Genomic DNA, 17,114 nt, shown 5'->3' on the forward strand with positions numbered 1-17,114 from the left:
CAGGACCTGACGTGAGGATGAGATAATGTTTGTGTACTGTAAACTATATGCTGCTGCTAGGTCGCTTCAGTCCTGTCCAACTCTGTGCGACCCCATAGACGGCAGCCCACCAGGCTCCCCCGTCCCTGGGATTCTCCAGGCAAGAACACTGGAGTGGATTGCAAACTATATAAATCCATGCTATTAAGGCAACTGTAAGACTTAATGGGGTTCGATCCCTGGGTGGGGAAGAACCCATGGAGGAGGGCATGGCAACCCACTCCAGTATTCTTGCCTGGAGAATCCCATGGACAGAGGAGCTTGGTGGGCTCCAGTCTACAGAGTTGCAAAGAGTAGGACGCGACTGAAGTGACTTAGCATGAAAGCAAGGGACTGAGAAAAGAAGTGAGGAAGTGAAAGAACTTAAAGGAGGGACAAGGGCTGGAACAAAACCTGCCAGTCCCACGCCATCCTTCTCAATACAATTTCTGAGAACTCCAGCCCCGGAGAGCAGCCTGGACGCCCAAGGTTCTGGGCTGGAGGCCGCGCCTAGGGCGGGTCCCTTCTCGGGTGGGGCCGCGCGGGCCGGGGGCAGTACTCCGCTCCCCGCTCATCCACCACCCCCGCCCTCAGCCAAGTATCGGTTTTCCTTTCCCAGGCTTTCGGTCCAGAGGAGACGGGACAGCCTCCGCCTCCCTGATCCTATCACGGGAGGCGCAGGCCCGGCTGAGCCTTTAGTGAGAAGGGGACGAGAGCCCGGGAAGGGGCGGGCGGGGTATCTGTCACCCAAATACCAGCGGGTGAGTCGGCGGCCAAACCAGCCCGGCAGGTCCGGCGAAGTATAAGAGCTGGAGGGAGCGGCCGGCGGCAGACGCCTGGATACCGTCCCACACGCCGGAGCCGGAGCCCTGCGGAGTCTCCAGTCCTCGCCAGCCCGCGCCGGGTTCTCGCTCCTCCGCCCCACCATGGCCCGGGGCCCGGGCCTCGCGCTGCTGTCGCCGTGGCTCCTGATGCTGGCGGCGGTGATCGGCCACGCGGCCGCGCAGAACCAGTGCGTGTGTCCCACCAACAAGATGACCGTGTGCGACGAGCGCGACCCGAGCGGCCGCTGCCAGTGCCGCGTGCTCGGCTCGAACCAGGCGGTCAACTGTTCCACGCTCACGTCCAAGTGCCTGCTGCTCAAGGCGCGCATGAGCGCCTCCCACAGCGGCCGCGCGCTGGTGCGGCCGAGCGAGCACGCGATCGTGGACAACGACGGCCTGTACGACCCGGACTGCGACCAGCAGGGGCGCTTCAAGGCGCGCCAGTGCAACCAGACGTCGGTGTGCTGGTGCGTGAACTCGGTGGGCGTGCGCCGCACCGACAAGGGCGACCTGAGCCTGAAGTGCGACGAGGTGGTGCGCACCTACCACATCCTTATTGACCTGCGCCACCGCCCGGACGCCCCCGCCTTCAACCACTCGGACCTGGACGCTGAGCTGCGGCAGCTCTTCCAGCAGCGCTATCTGCTGCAGCCCAAGTTCGTGAGTGCTGTGCACTACGAGCACCCTACCATCCAGATCGAGCTGCGCCAGAACTCGTCGCAGAAGGTCGCCGGCGAGGTGGACATCGGCGACGCCGCGTACTACTTCGAGAGGGACGTCAAGGGCGAGTCGCTGTTCCTAGGCCCCCGCGACCTCAACTTGCGCGTGGGCGGACAGCCCCTGGTCCTGGAGCAGATGCTCATATACTACCTGGACGAGAAGCCCCCCCAGTTCTCCATGAAGCGCCTCACCAGCGGCCTCATCGCCGTCGTCGTGGTGGTCGTGGTGGCCGTGGTCGCCGGCGCGGCCGTCCTGGTGATCACCAATCGCAGAAAGTCGGGAAAGTACAAGAAGGTGGAGATCAAGGAACTGGGGGAGATAAGACAGAAACCGAGCTTGTAGGTACCGGCGGGGCTGGGGTGGGGTAGGGTATCGTATTTCAGCAAGTTTCCAGACCCAAGTGAGTCAGTCACCTTCTTGATTCTTGGCCCCCCGAAGGAGACATTTCTCCTCTCACATTCCTGCCTCTCCCCACCGCCACCATATTTAATAGATCCTGTTCTCAGGGTTACCTCGCTTTCTGACTTCTGTCCTGAAGAAAGCATTTCTAAAATTCCTTCCCTTTCGGTCCAACCAGAAACCTGACTCCAAGAGTTAAGGGAAGTTTGGCATAGGGTTATATATAAGAATCAAGTGTCTGTATGACAACCCAGCCTGGTTTACAAATGCGGAAATCCATGCTGAAGGCTTAAACGCTTTTAGCTGGGAAACAGCTGCTGTCTTGGGTTTAAGTTATTTCATTAGCTCCACTTGTCTCGTGGCCTTCCTGATGAGGAGTTCGCTAATTGGGCCCATGCTGTATCTTCATTTCCCATCGTTTGTATTACTGACCACACATGCTTGTCACCGGGAAAGAAGCCTGTCTGAGCTGCCTGCACATTTTAGATGTCTTTATTTGAGGGCAGACTTTGGCCCAGAAACTCAGCATCTGTTCCTCAACTTGCCCTTATTACAGCTGATACTAGTAATGTTTCTTGTGTAAAATGTTTGTACATAGGTTGTCTTTGATAATGCTGTTGTGATTTTTTTTTAAACATGAATTTAATAAAATATGGAAAAGGCACAAACCAAAAGATGGAATTTGTGAAAACTTGTTCCAGATTTAATATGATTTTGGACTGCTCTAATTTCCTATGACTCAGATTTCTTATTTCAAATTCTAACACTTCTTAGCAGGATGGGCCTTTTCCCATAGCCACTCTGGTGTTTCTGAGATCCCTGAGCTGGCAAGTGTAAACACAGGTGTTTCTAAATAAGGTTGTTTGGAAACCCACTGCTTGAGGGTAGGTCTGAGGGAACCGCCTAGAACCAGCCAGTGTTGTCAGGAAAGGGGACCAGCCTAAGGTTATCACCAAATGAGAATTCTCCCCTGGAGAAGAAAACTCTACCTTTGTCTCTGAGTTAAATGACTTTCCCACATGGGCACAGCCAGTCTGTAGCGGGCTCGTGCTCTGGCTGTGTGTGCGCATGCGCCCACGTAGTCTGTTTTCTTAAGATTTTACTAGTAAGGTGCTTTAAAAACTTACTGCGTTTTAGCTGCCAAAAATCTTGTCTCACATTTATCTTCTTGTTTTTACTCATTCACGCTTATTTATGTGAAGCAGGGTGTGTTAGAAGGTCACAGTGGGGTAGCCTAGTGGTAAACAAGTTACTGCAGTTCTGGGAGTTGCTGCAAGCACGGGCATGTTCGAGGATGGAGTGGTACATCCAACCCCAGATAGCTAGGTCTAGGACCTCAGTTTCTTCCCCAGAATACATCTCACATTCCTCCTCTGACTTGCACTCTGGTCTATGCCTGCCCCTCAGGAATGAAGCACCAGTAAGATTTGGGGTGAAAGAGCTCTAAGCTGCTGCCTGGGCAGCTTGGCGCCGTGACGGGTGTGTGTTGAAAGAATGATACCTTTTGGTCCCCAGAGTCTCTTCAGCCTGCAAGCACTCCTGCTAAGGGAAGGCTTCAAACATCCTTTCAGGTGAAAATAGGGCTTAAAAAGCGGAGAAGGCTGATGTAGGCTGGCTGTGGAAAGGACAGCTGACGTGCCTGAGGTTAGAATGAGAACCTTAACAACGAGTGAAACAACTCTCAGGCCACCTTCCCACCCCTCACCCACCCTCCGCACCCCCACTCCCCCCATCACTGAAATACCTTAGCTAAAGAGACCTTGGCAATCACTTCTATCCTAACCTCTCATCTTACGGATGAAAGGGTGAGTGACTTCTCAAGATTAATGTTTCTGTGACCCAGCTGAAACTAGACAGATTCTTGATTCCTCATCCAGTATTCTTTTCACTGCATCACACTGCCATTGTTTCGAGAGTCACTTCAGAAAACTATCACTTGACTGCCCAGAAAGTAAACAGATTAAGGATCGAGTGGGCGGCTGAACAAAGGAAAAAGTTCTGAGCAACCCCATTCTTCATCAGAATGTGGCTTTTGAATAATTTCTGAATGTCTGCATTAATTCTGGGCTGAGTCATTGATTGCACTTTATTTACAGTTTGTAAAGCACTTTCGTTTGTATCATCTCTGAGGCGCTGGGTTACTGACAATCAAGTGTTGACAAACCTGGGTTCAAATCCTGCTTTACTGGGCAATAAGTCACTTAACTCTCCAGTTTCCTCATCTGCTGAAAACTACAAATCTCTATTATAAAAATTGAATGAAGGTAATTGATAGGAGTGCCTAGAACTTGGTGTTCAGTTTTTCCCTCTCTTATAGATTAGGTCCCCCGTAGCTCAGTTGGTAAAGATTCTGCCTACAAACGATTCCTGGGTTGGGAAGATACCCTGGAGAAGGAAATGGCAACCCACTCCAGTATTCTTGCCTGGAGAATCCCACTGACAGAGGAGCCTGGCAGGCTACAGTCCATGGGGTCACAAGAGTCGGGCACAACTTAGGACTAAATCATGATGGATTATGTTCATTTCACATGTCAGAAAACAGGTCCACAGAGGCTGAGGCTGAGTGACTCATGATCACACATCCTCCATGTGCCAAAGCCAGAATGTAGAACCCTTGTTTCAGCTTTCTAGCCCAGGTTTCTACCCCAGGCACCAAGCAGGTTCCATGCCTGTGTGCTCAGTCGCTAAGTCATGTCTGACTCTTGGCGATCCCATGGACCGCAGCCCGCCAGGCTCTTCTGTCCATGGGATTTTCCAGGCAAGAATACCAGAGTGGGTTGCCATTTCCTCCTCCAGGGAATCTTCCCCACCCAGGGATGGAAGCCAAGTCTCCTGTGTCTCCTGCATTGCAGGTGGATTCTCTACCCACTAAGCCACTTAGGAAGCTCCAGCAGGTTGAGACATCTTTCCTATTCACTTCTTCCAAGGAAGAGCTCCTCATACTCTGTTCTGTACTTAGCTCACTTCTGTCAGTCACAGAACTATACTATCCAGAATTGGCTCTCTCCAGGGGTTTAGCCACCACCAGATTCCTCCTTCCCACCCCCCTACCCCAACTTAACATTTACTATTTTGAGCTCTGACCTGGGGCTGCTTTTGACAGGAATGTGAAGAGCAGGTATGATTCACCTTGCAGGTCACAACTTGTCTTCTGAGCCCTGCCGGAGGTTTCATTTGATTTCCTTGTTTTGGTCACCAGGGCTGTCTCCACTCTCGCTATTTCCTTAATTAGAGCAATTTTTTGGACCCACCTCATGGCTTGTGAGATCTTAGCTCCCCAACCGAGGATTGAACCCATGCCCTCAGCAGTGAGAGCATGGAGTCCTAACCACCTGTACCACCTGGAAATTCCAAGAGCAATTATTTAAATCACATACTTTTTACCTGCTTACGTACTTTTGGCGTCACCGTTTTTCGAATAGAATCACAACGTCAGAGCTGGAAAGAGGATCATTTAGTCCAAGAGTCCATTTTCTGGATGAAGAAACTGAGGCCCAGAGAGGAGAATGGGTTTAACCAAGTCTTGCAGATAGTGGCTGAGCTACCCTATAGCTCCAATACCCTGACTTCTGTCTTGGCTAATGTCTGTTCCACTTGTCTCCCTAGTCTCCTCTTCATTTTCACTCTATCATTTCTGTTCTTAAATTGTTGTGCGTTTCCTTTAGTTTCTTAATATCACTTAAATGGGAGCGATACTTTGGTCGAGTGTAAAATGTGTGGATTTTGAATTTACCTGGCCTTTCAGACCTCTTTTTTTCTTGTTTGTAAAACAAGTGAGTCTTGTCTATTATGCTTGGTTTTAAAGATTAGACATAAGAAAAGATTGAGTACATATTTAGTAAATGATCAGTCTTGATAGAATGACAGCAAGACCCCTCAAGATCCAAATAACTAACTAGTCACGGTTGAACTCTCTCCAATGCAATGCAAACAGCACTTTCAGCCTGCTTCCCTAAAGGGACTTCTCTGTCCATAGGCGTTTGCTCTTAGGGAGATGAGAGCAAACTTTGAGGTTACCTGTTTATAGAGGTGAAGTCACAGTCTGCCTGGTTTGTATGAAAGGGCTGCCAAAGCTGAGTGAGATACCTTCAACTCTGATGTGAGAAAGAAATAAATGCTTTTGTTTTTAAATTATGTCATTGTTGGGTCTCTGTAAGAGTCTTTTATTTTAGCATAATCTTTTACCCAAACAAGTATTGGTGGCCATATTATTATTCCTGTAACAGACAAAGGAAAAAAAAAAAAGACACTGAAAGTTAAATTACTTGCCTGTAGTCACACATCTAATAAGTGGCATATCTGAGTTTAGAGCCCTGGCAATGCTGCTGCTGCTAAGTCGTTTCAGTCGTGTCTGACTCCTAGCGACCCCATTGATGGCAGCCCACCAGGCTCCCCTGTCCCTGGGATTCTCCAGGCAAGAATACTGGAGTGGGTTGCCATTTCCTTCTCCAATTCATGAAAGTGAAAAGTGAATGTGAAGTCGCTCAGTCATGTCCGACTCCTAGCGACCCCATGGACTGCAGCCTACCAGGCTTCTCCGTCCATGGGATTTTCCAGGCAACAGTACTGGAGTGGGTTGCCATTGCCTTCTCCCAGAGCCCAGGCACATTGGCTCTTAAACCCAGATTCTTAACCAATGTATTATACTGTCTCCTAGGATTTATAAATTTGCTAGCCAGAGTATACTAGCTTCTGTTACAACATATTACTGCAAATCTAGTGGGTTAAACAGTACACATTTATACATAGTTATTACCTTACAGTTCTCTAGATAAGAAGGCTAGAAAAGACACTGGTTTCATTAGGCTAAAATCAAGATATCTGCATGTTGCATTCCTTTCTGAGGGTGCCAGGGGAGATTTTGTTTCCTGCTCATTCAGTTTATTGGCAGGATTCAGTTCCTTTTCAGTTATGGGACCTAGATGTTTGATTTCTTCTCACAGGCTGTAAACGAAGTGCTTTCCCCAGTTTGTAGTGGCAGCCTATGTTTCTTACCTCATGCCCCACTTTCTTCATTTTCAAAACCAGTGATGGCAAGTAGAAACTTCACACTGAATCTTTCTCCATTGTCCCATCTTTTTACGAAAAATGTCTCACTTGTGAGGACCCACGTGATTAGGTTGGGTCACCCACATAGTCCAGGATAAGATTATCTTCCCTCAAGGCCTCTAACTTTAATCATATCTGCAAAGTCCCTTTTGCCATTAATGTAACATATCCACAAATCCTGGGAATTAATTTGTAGGCACCTTGACTGGGGAGGGCATTATTCTGTCTACCCCTCAGAGAATGCCCTGTTCCCCACAAATCCATGCTCTTAACCATTATACTCTACTGCCTCTGTAAAATTTCAGGCCTGAGTGCAATTCTGTATTTTGTGATAAAAGAGCTCTTTCCCCCATGACCCTCTGCTTTGTCCCTTTTTGAACAAAGCCTTCACAAGGAGCAAAATGAACTCTTGGGAGAATTATTCCTGTATCACACATGGGGTCATGCAAGATGCCTAGCTCTGAATAGGCTCTCAAGAAATGTGTGTTGAAATGAAACCATACCAACTACTGGCATTTACTGAACATGTATAATGTGCCAGACACTGTCCTACAACTTTACAATGGATTATCTCATCCATTTCACAACAATCCCATGAACAGAAGATATGTTCTGTTGTTCCTGCTGAGGAAACCAAGGTATTAATAAGTGACTTGCCAGAAATCACATTGCTGGTAAGGAATACAGCTAGAATGTAAATCCAGGGCTACCTTCCCCAGAGTCTGTGCTTCTATCACCACGCTCTACAATACCACAGGGTAAAGAACCATGTTCCGTGCCAAAAAGAGATGATGCAAGTTGAGAAGCTTATTCTCAGGGACCCAGAGGGAATCCCCTGAAGGACCACTTAGGAATGTAACACATTTCTTTTACAATCAACAGCATACCCTGATGGGCATCTTCCAGTTGTAATTTCCCTCCTGGAGCCATTCTCTGTCATTGCTAAACACCATCGGCGATATCGTTACTGCTCTGTATGATGAACTCTAGGAAGGAATTACTGGAAAGGTGGGGATACATAAAGGGTTCTAGTTTCATTCAGCGTTAGGAATTCCACTGAGCTCAGGAGAACTGTGTCCCCTGATTCCACAGTAAGCTAAGATATCCTCAATGTCAGTGGAAACTCTCAGGTCCATGCTATACCAGGAGGGGATGGAGGGGAAGAGAAATGTCCCAGAGCAGCAGTCTGAACACTCAGCTTACCAACACATCATGTCTTCTTGGACAGACAGGGCCAAGAGTCTCTTGACTAGATCAGTTTAACATTTCAGTAGCCTTAGGTCCTCGTGGCTCCCACTCTGGAGCATCGCAGCCCCTTTGGGGTCCCACTACTCTCAACTCACTGGTTGGTTGGTACTGTTGGAGGAAATGTTCCGATCACCCAAACATTTTGATGGGAAGCACATTATCACGTGCTATCGAAACACAGCTTGATACAGAAGGTATCAGTTCAACTAGGTCAGCAAGGAAGCTTGATGTCTTGGTTCTCTCTTTTTAGCCATGTGATCTTGAATCTGGTAGTTTACCTCCCTGGTCCTCACATTTACATCGTCTAATGGATCTAATAATATCCAGTCACTCTGATTCATAGCACTCTTGTCTTCTAATCTCACCTCAATGGGACTAAGGTAAGTGTGACCAAGAGGCTAAGTTTGGCCAGTACTAGCCAAACTAGTACTAGGGAAGAGGTCTTGAGTAACTGTAAGTGTTACCTGGACGCCCTCCCAAATTGGACGACCTATGTCCTTAAGGATTCTGAAGTTTTATCATTCACTCATTCTCTCAAATTTTTTTTTGTTTGTCTTATTTTATGCCAGATATTGTACTAGCTTTTGGAGTATTTGATGCACTGAATAGACATGGTTTCTCTGGTGTTTGTTTTTTGCTTGACTGGCAACCCTGCAACCTTCTCAATGAGGAGACACACCCATTATTATGTGAGTCTTGGTGAGAGGCTCGGTGGTCCTGCTCCTGGCTGATGGAATATGCGTGTGTGACCTGGCTTAGTCAACTGAACTCTCCTGCCTGGGACATTGATCTAGAGGACAGGAAGCCATCCATCAGCCATCCATCACCTGATAAATTAGTCCCAGCAGCGTTAACTTTGCCAACTGTACAACCGCTTTATAGATGTCAACTGTCCAGTAGCAGCATACCAGTGGGCCATACTGATTAGACTGTCCCATTGCTTGCCTCTGGCCGTATTTCTACTGCCCAGCCAACCTACTTCCTGACCATTTTCTGAATCTGGTTCTCCAGTCTTCCCACTGATTCTGTATATTTACCCCAAACCCTTCAATAAATTACTTTTATGCTTGCGTTTAGCCAGAATCAGTTTCTGTTGTTTACAACCAACAATCCAAGGTAGAGTCCCTGACTTTGTATAACTGAAAGTCCAGAGACCAAGACATTCTTTAAGTATATGATCATAAAGGTAAGGGCACAATTGAAAAATGAGATAAGTGCTCTGAAGACAAACAGCACATATGGAAGTTCTGGCTCTGCCTTAGAGGGAGTCACATCCTTAAGGAATTGATGCTTGATCTAAGAGTATGGGTAGATGTTATTTATGCAGGGAAGGAAGGATTTTAGCAAAGGAAAGTAGCAGGTGGGAAGGTCCTGAAGCAGAGGGAATATGGCTTATCTGAGAACCTCAGAGTAGACCGGCACCCTAGAATGTAGATAGCAAGGAGAAGGGTGGTGCTGCTTGAGGCTGGAGAAGCAGGCTGGGGACAGACTTGTTTAGTGGCTCACTTGTGTCCAACTCCTTTGCAACCCCTTGGGCTATAGCCCACCAGCTCCTCTGTCCAGGGGATTTCCCAGGCAAGAATACTGGAGTGGGTTGCCATTTCCTTCTCCAGGGGCTCTTCCTGACCCAGGGATGGAACTCATTCTCCTGCATTGGGCAGCAGATTCTTCACCACTGAGGGAAGCTCCAAGGACACACTAAGAAAGGCCTTTCAAGTGAATATTTTGAACTTTGTGCAAATTAGTACAGGGCATGCCTCTGTACAGATAAGCAGAAACGGGCTTCCTGTCTAGTTGGACTTGTAGTGAAGGGCTTGACAAATGGGTGAGTGGGGACCTTTGTATGAAGAAAAAGGGGCTCCCTTCTCCCTACTGACACCACCTTATCCCAACCCCATTCAAGAGTAGCAATTTTACAATGTATTGTTGTTCAGTTGCTCAGGCGTGTCTCTTTGCAACCCCATGGAATGCAGCATGCCAGGCTTCCCTGTCCTTCACCATCTCCCAGAGTTTGCTCAAACTCGTGTCCATTAAGTCAGTGGTACCATCCAACCATCTTATCCTCTGTCATCTCCTTTTCCTCCTGCTTTCAATCTTTTCCAGCATCAGGGTCTTTTCCAAGGAGTTGGCTCTTCTCATCAGGTGGCCAAAGAATTAGAGCTTCAGCTTCAGCATCAGTTCCTCCAGCGAATATTCAGGATTGATTTCCTTTAGGATGGACTGGTTTGTTCTCCGTGCTGTCCAAGGGACTCTCAAGAGTCTTCTCCAACACCACAGTTCAAAAGCATTGGTTCTTCATCACTCAGCTCTCTTTATGGTCCAACTCTCACAGCCATACATGACTACTGGAAAAACCATAGCTTTGACTAGGCAGACCTTTGTTGGCACAGTAATGTCTCTGCTTTTTAATACACTGTCTAGGTTTGTCATAGCTTTTCTTTCAAGGAGGAAGAGTTTTTAAATTTCATGACTGCAGTCACTGTCCACAGTGATTTTGGATCCCAGAAAACAGTCTGTCACAGTTTCCCCATCTATTTGCCATGAAGTGAAGGGACTGGATGCCATGATCTTCATTTTTTGAATGTTGAGTTTTAAGCCAGGTTTTTCACTTTCCTCTTTCACCTTCATCAAGAGACTCTTTAGTTCCTTCTTTGCTTTCTGCCATAAGGGTGGTGTCATCTGCATATCTGAGGTTTACAATATATACAAACATCAAATCATTATGTTGTATACCTGAAACCAACAGAAGATAGAAAAGCCCAGAAAGTAAACGTACATTTCAAACAAAAATAAGTAGGGTTCCATGAAAGTTTTGTTTCTACTGTATTTATGTGTATATGTGGGTAGGAGAGTTGGCTGACAATGTAAATTGTATTTTGTCTTGTGGATTTCTGGTTCAAAAGAGTCTAAATCCTTTGATATAAAGCTTCTTAAATTCCTGTGCAAAGTGACACATGAGCTGCATTAGTAACACAGGACCATGTAGTTCATAATGTATTCAATAAGCAATTCATTTAGTGAAAAAAAAAAATAAGTGTAGTAAAAATCATTGAACATGGAGAAGGAAACAGCAACCCACTCCAGTATTCATGCCTGGAAAATCCCATGGACCAAGGAGCCTGGTGGGCTACAGTCCATGGGGTCGCAAAGAGTCGGACACGACTGAGCGACTTCTGTGTTTTTGAAGCTCAAAGGGATATGGGCCACTGAAAAGGATATAAACCAGGGCAGAATTTCTTAAAGAAGTAACAGATTAGTTAGTTACAACATCAAGATAAATGGAATTGAAAGAGAGATGCTACCAAGAGAGTTGGGCAGTACTGCTTAAATAATGCTCAGGAGTTTCTATTCTTAAATTGTTTCCTCTTGAGAGAAGATGAGCAGCACTGGGCCCACTCACCTCTGCCTTTTTTTTGTTCCCCACTTTGGTTATGTGTTGTTACTTTCAGAATTGCACTTTTTTCACCTTGTCATAGTAGCTGCCAAAGTGTGTTTTTATAAACATGGGGTTCTAGAGCGCTGGCTTCCTGGGGCAGAGGAAAGAAAGAAATACGTGTTGTACAAAATCAGTACGTTCATATGTTTAATAAAATAGTTCTGTTATTGAAAAAAAATAAAAATAAAAATCATTGAACATACATATATATGTGTACACACACACACACACACATTTACACAGATGTGACATGGGCTGCCGTCCATGGGGTCGCACAGAATTGGACACGACTGAAGCGACTTAGCAGCAGTAGACATAATCCAATTTTGGGAAAAAAAAATCGCTCTGGCTGGAGTCTGGAGAATAGACTGAAAAGGAACAAGAATAGAGGCAGGGAAACAGGAGAAGACAGAATCTCAGGTGAGAGATAAAGGTAGTTTAGACTGAGAACAAGTGTAGAGGATAGTGATGGTGATGGAGAGGAATTAGTGTATTGGAGGGATACCCAGGTCACAAAATCAGTAGGAGTTGGGGCTGGAGTCCAGCTGGTGGTGAGGAAGTGGGAGGTGTCAACAACAGTTCTCTGGTTTCAGGCTTTCATGACTGGTTGGAGATATCATTACCCACGATAGAGGACTCAGGAAAGAGAATGTGTTTGGTGGGAGGAAAATAATGTGTGCTATTGGTATGTTGAGTTCAGTTAGGAGTTGGATACAGATGTCTGACATATTATGTATGGGCAGCAGATGGGGATTTGGGAGAAGCTGGCATATAGGTTTTGGGAAGCACTAGTATGTAGGTACAGAGAAGGCAATGGCACCCCACTCCAGTACTCTTGCCTGGAAAATCCCATGGATGGAGGAGCCTGGTGGGCTGCAGACCATGGGGTCGCTAAGAGTCGGACACGACTAAGTGACTTCACTTTCACTTTTCACTTTCATGCATTGGAGAAGGAAATGGCAACCCACTCCAGTGTTCTTGCCTGGAGAATCCCAGGGACGGGGGAGCCTGGTGGGCTTCCGTCTATGGGGTCGCACAGAGTCGGACACAACTGAAGAGAATTAGCAGCAGCAGCACTATGTAGGTAGGACAAAAATCTATAATCACAGATGTAAGTGGCTAGAGGAAAGCGATAAATGGAAAAGGGGAGAGAACTAGTTCCAGGCCTCTGAAGACTTCAGCGCTTCAGGACATGAAAGAGGAGGATGAGCTGGCAAAGGAACCAAGAATGGTCAAAACCAGGCATTGAGATAAAAGGACCAGCCCAGTTTGGCCTCAGGAGATGAGACTGAGTCAGAAAGTGGTGGCTACTGAACAGATGGTTGAAGGGAGCATTGGTGGGAGCAAAAGCCCAGATCAAGAGAGACCTGAGTGTCTGACACTTACAGTTTTTGTCCACCAGCTGCCTGGTCTTTGGGGACAGCTATATGGGAAAAAGGAGAGGTTTTGAGTAGACAGTTCAAGAGACTAGTCTGTGAGCTGCTTGGAGGGACCCAGGAGGCTGAGATTGCCAAATGCAGCTTCTGGTAAAGTTCCTTTTCAGCATATGATCTTGGACCAAATCGATTAAACTTCCTGAGCGTCATTTCCTTACTTGTAGAAGGGCTTCCCAGGTGGCTCAATGGTAAAGAATCCTCCTGTAATGCAGGAGACCTGGGTTTGATCCCTGGGTTGGGAAGATCCTCTGGAGAAGGGAAAGGCAACCCACCCTAGTATCCTGGCCTGGAGAATTCCACGGACTGTATAGTCCATGAGGTCACAAAGAGTCAGACATGACTGAGCGACTTTGACTTCACTTCACCCCTTGGCCTTGGCGTAGCACATACACAGAATAACTTTACAAGATGGCCTGTTTTCAGTAAAAAAAAAAAAAAAAAGACAAAGGTCACAAATAGACAATTCTGGAAGAGAAACTAGAAATGATAATAAACATGTTTTAAAAATATTGCTAGGACTTCACTGGTGATGAAGATAAAATGGAGGAAGTCCCGTTCAGGTTTCAGAAGCAGGAGAGCAGAACTTTGAACTTGCTTCTGACCTGCTTGGACACAGCCCAGATTCTGTGCCTGCCCACAAGCACAGCTAGCCAGGCGACACTTTAGATAAGAGAGAAATGGAGTGTGTCTTGGAATTCTTGAGCCCCTGGAGGCCTAGCCAACCCCCCAGGATCTAGTGAAATCCTATGACTTAAAAGGTGAAAAAAACAGCATTGTAAAAATGTTACAGGAAAACCAGAGCTGCATTTTTGCACGCAAGATCCTTGGGTCAGGAAGATTCCCTGGAGAAGGGCATGGCAACCCACTCCAGTATTCTTGCCTAGAAAATCCTATGGACAGAGGAGCCTGGCAGGCTATAGTTCATGAGGTCACAGAGTCGGACACGACTGAAGTGACTTAGCATGCATGCACAAAGGTTTACATATAAGACATGTTCCCTGCAGCAATTTTATAATAAGAAGCTGAAAATAATCGAAATATCCAACAACAAAGGGACGGTTATACACATCCACAACTCTGAGATCCAATGTGTTTCAGAATCTTTGAATTTTCAAAAAATAATTTTGTGCATATACTATTTAGCATTCTCAATAAGGTCTGGAGCAACATCATCAACACATCCAGATTTCTGCCATGAAACTTACTAATAGCCACACTAATTGGTATAAATAGACCATAAATAGCTATAGGCCACTTCTGGTCATTGGTCATCAAATGAGTTGGCACTAAATTTTCAAAAGTTTTCAGAGCATTCTGAATTTGTGGATAAGGGATTGGGGATCTGTATAAATTATAGTATAATCTTTTAGGACTTTTTAATATGAAGAAATGATTACAATATATTGTTAGCTGAAGGAGCGAGGGAGGGGAGAGAGTACCAAAGTGACACAGTGGCCCCCCTCCACTTTAAAAGAGAAAAATGGGAACAAATTTGTTCATTTAAATGCAAAATTGGCTGTTTTAAATCCAAACTGACCATAGCTGCTTTTGTTTTCCTCTTTTTTCTTTCTGTTTTTAATCTTCAAGAGCAACAGTATAATTTTTATCAGTGTAGAAATCAGTCATTACTTCACTCAGCTTTCTTTGACTAATTTTTCTCTTTTGGCCCCAGTGCCTGGCAATACAGAACTTCTCTGACCAGGAATCAGATCCATGCCCCTTGCAGTGGAAGCACAGAGTCTTAGCCACTGGACCACCAGGGAGGTTCACTGGTTTTCTTTGAACGGTCTGCTGGGGCGGGAGAAAGGGAATCCCTCCATCCCATCTCCTACTTGGTGAAGCAAAGGATAAGGTCAGCTAGTAAAGAATCCACCTGCTATGCAGGAGACCAGGGATTGATCCCTGGGTCGGGAAGATTCCCTGGAGAATAGAATGGCAACCCACTCGAGTATTCTTGCCTGAAGAATCTCCTGCACAGAAGAGCGTCGTGGGCTACAATCTATGGGGTTGAAAAGAGTCTGACATGAGTGAGTGACTAAACCCTTGCTCCGAGGACTGGAAAAAGAAACTAAATTGCTTTGCACAAAGAAGTGGGAGGAAATCTGGAGGCATTGAGTGGAAGCAGGGGGGTGTGGGGGTAGAGAGGGTGGAGAGGTGGGGAGAGGAGATCACTCAGCATGGGGTTGACCCGTGTATTAGTTTCCTGGGGTTGCCATAATTATGCACAATAAATGTAGTGGCTTAAAATAATACAAAGTAAATTTCTCACAGTTGTAGAGGCTAGAAGTCTAAAATCAAGGTGTCAGCTGGGCCGCATTCTCTCCGAAGCCTCTAGTGAAACAGCCTTCCTTGCATTCTCTAGCTTCTTTGTTCCTTAGCTTACGGCAGCATAATTCCAGTCTCTGCCTCCTTCCCACACCTGTCTTTCCTCTGCGTGTGCTGTGTTGTGCTCAGTTGTGTCTGACTCCTTGTGAGCCTGTGGACTGTAGCCCACCAGGCTTCTCTGCCCATGGAATTTTCCAGGCAAGAATACAGAAGTGGGGTGCCATTTCCTTCACCAGGGGATCTTCCCCACTCAGGGACTGAACCCACATCTCTCGTGTCTCCTGCGTTGGTGGATGGATTCTTTACCACTGCTGCCACCTGGGAAACCTCTCTTCTGTGTGTGTGTCTGTGTCCAAATTTTTCTCTTCTTATAAGACACCAGGCATTGGATTGGGCTGTGCTGCAATTTAGTATGACTTCATCTTAACTTGATTGCATCTATGAAGAGCTTACTTCCAAATAAGAGAACATGTACAGGTTCAAGGTGGGCATGAATTTTGGGGGAATACTTTCCAACTTCATCCAGACTACTAGTGTGTGATTTGGCTAAGGAATGGAAGTTCTAATATTCCATTTTTAAACGGAATGAATGAATGAATGATAAATATGGAACTGTGATATAAAATTTCTCTTTGTCTTTACCCCCAGATTTTTAGGGTAAGTTGGCTATGCAAGTGTGGAAATCAAGGAAAAGGCATCTCTCTGTTTCTGTGAGATAAGAAGGGGACACACATGAGAAGTGAAATCAGGAATGCTGGAGGGGGGATCCTGAGAAGGTAAGGCCAGGAAAGTCCCTGGGGACAAGAGCCAGGATCTGAACTGATATCTGGTTACAGACATGCAGAGAAATAAAACACAAAGATTCATCAGTGGGGATAATGGGGCTTCTCATTTTCTCCAACTGTACTTCTATGTATATTCCAAATTTTGTATGATGATTATAATTTGTTTCAACAATCAGGGAAAAAAGCAAAAGTTATTTAAAAGAAGCCCATTCAAGGTAATGGATTATTTAGATTTAAATTCAGATCATCAGAAAATGCCTAAAGAACTGCAAACTGAGTTCTTCCTTTCTTTAAGTCTCATCAGACGGCTCAGTATTATTAAAGCCATAATCTTCATCCTCCGTGAGTATAATTATCCTTTTCAAATTATTCCCTTTGATCAGCTTGGGAGTTTTCAAGAAATTATTATGATGATTTTATTAAGAAATCCCTAAGTTAAAGCAATTAGTAGTTTCCATACTAAAAATTAATCAGGACATATTACAGTTGTCCAGTAGCCACACAGACACACAGACACACACATGAAGTAGCTATGACTTATAATTGGTCATAGTCTATTTTACTTTGAAAAACAAATGAAGATTGAAGTTGTGAATGAACAGACAATAATCACCTACTACTTTTCATCACTATGCTAGAAACTGGAATATAGCAATAAACAGAATTTTCTTCTGTTCTCAAAGGTCTTACATTTCAGCACAGTGGAAGTGTTAGGATTGTTGTTGTTTAGTTGCCAAATCGTGTCTGACTCTGCAGCTCCATGGACTGTAGCCCACCAGGCTCCTCTGTCATGGGATTTCCCAGGCAAGAATACCAGAGTGGGTTGCCATTTCCTTCTCCAGGGGATCTTCCCTACCTAGAGATCAAATCCACC

At 45.9% G+C, this 17,114-nt stretch overlaps 1 protein-coding gene across 1 annotated transcript; it reads left to right on the forward strand.

The window, feature by feature from the left end:
* The first annotated feature begins 799 nt into the window (after nucleotides 1–799).
* On the forward strand, nucleotides 800–2,642 carry TACSTD2 (tumor associated calcium signal transducer 2). Its single transcript, XM_027537109.1, has one exon. It carries the CDS (start codon nucleotides 945–947, stop codon nucleotides 1,902–1,904), a length of 960 nt encoding a protein of 319 aa, XP_027392910.1. The 5' UTR covers nucleotides 800–944; the 3' UTR covers nucleotides 1,905–2,642.
* The last annotated feature ends 14,472 nt before the right edge of the window (nucleotides 2,643–17,114 follow it).

Source organism: Bos indicus x Bos taurus, chromosome 3 (assembly GCF_003369695.1).
Source record: "Bos indicus x Bos taurus breed Angus x Brahman F1 hybrid chromosome 3, Bos_hybrid_MaternalHap_v2.0, whole genome shotgun sequence".
Lineage (NCBI taxonomy): Eukaryota > Metazoa > Chordata > Mammalia > Artiodactyla > Bovidae > Bos > Bos indicus x Bos taurus.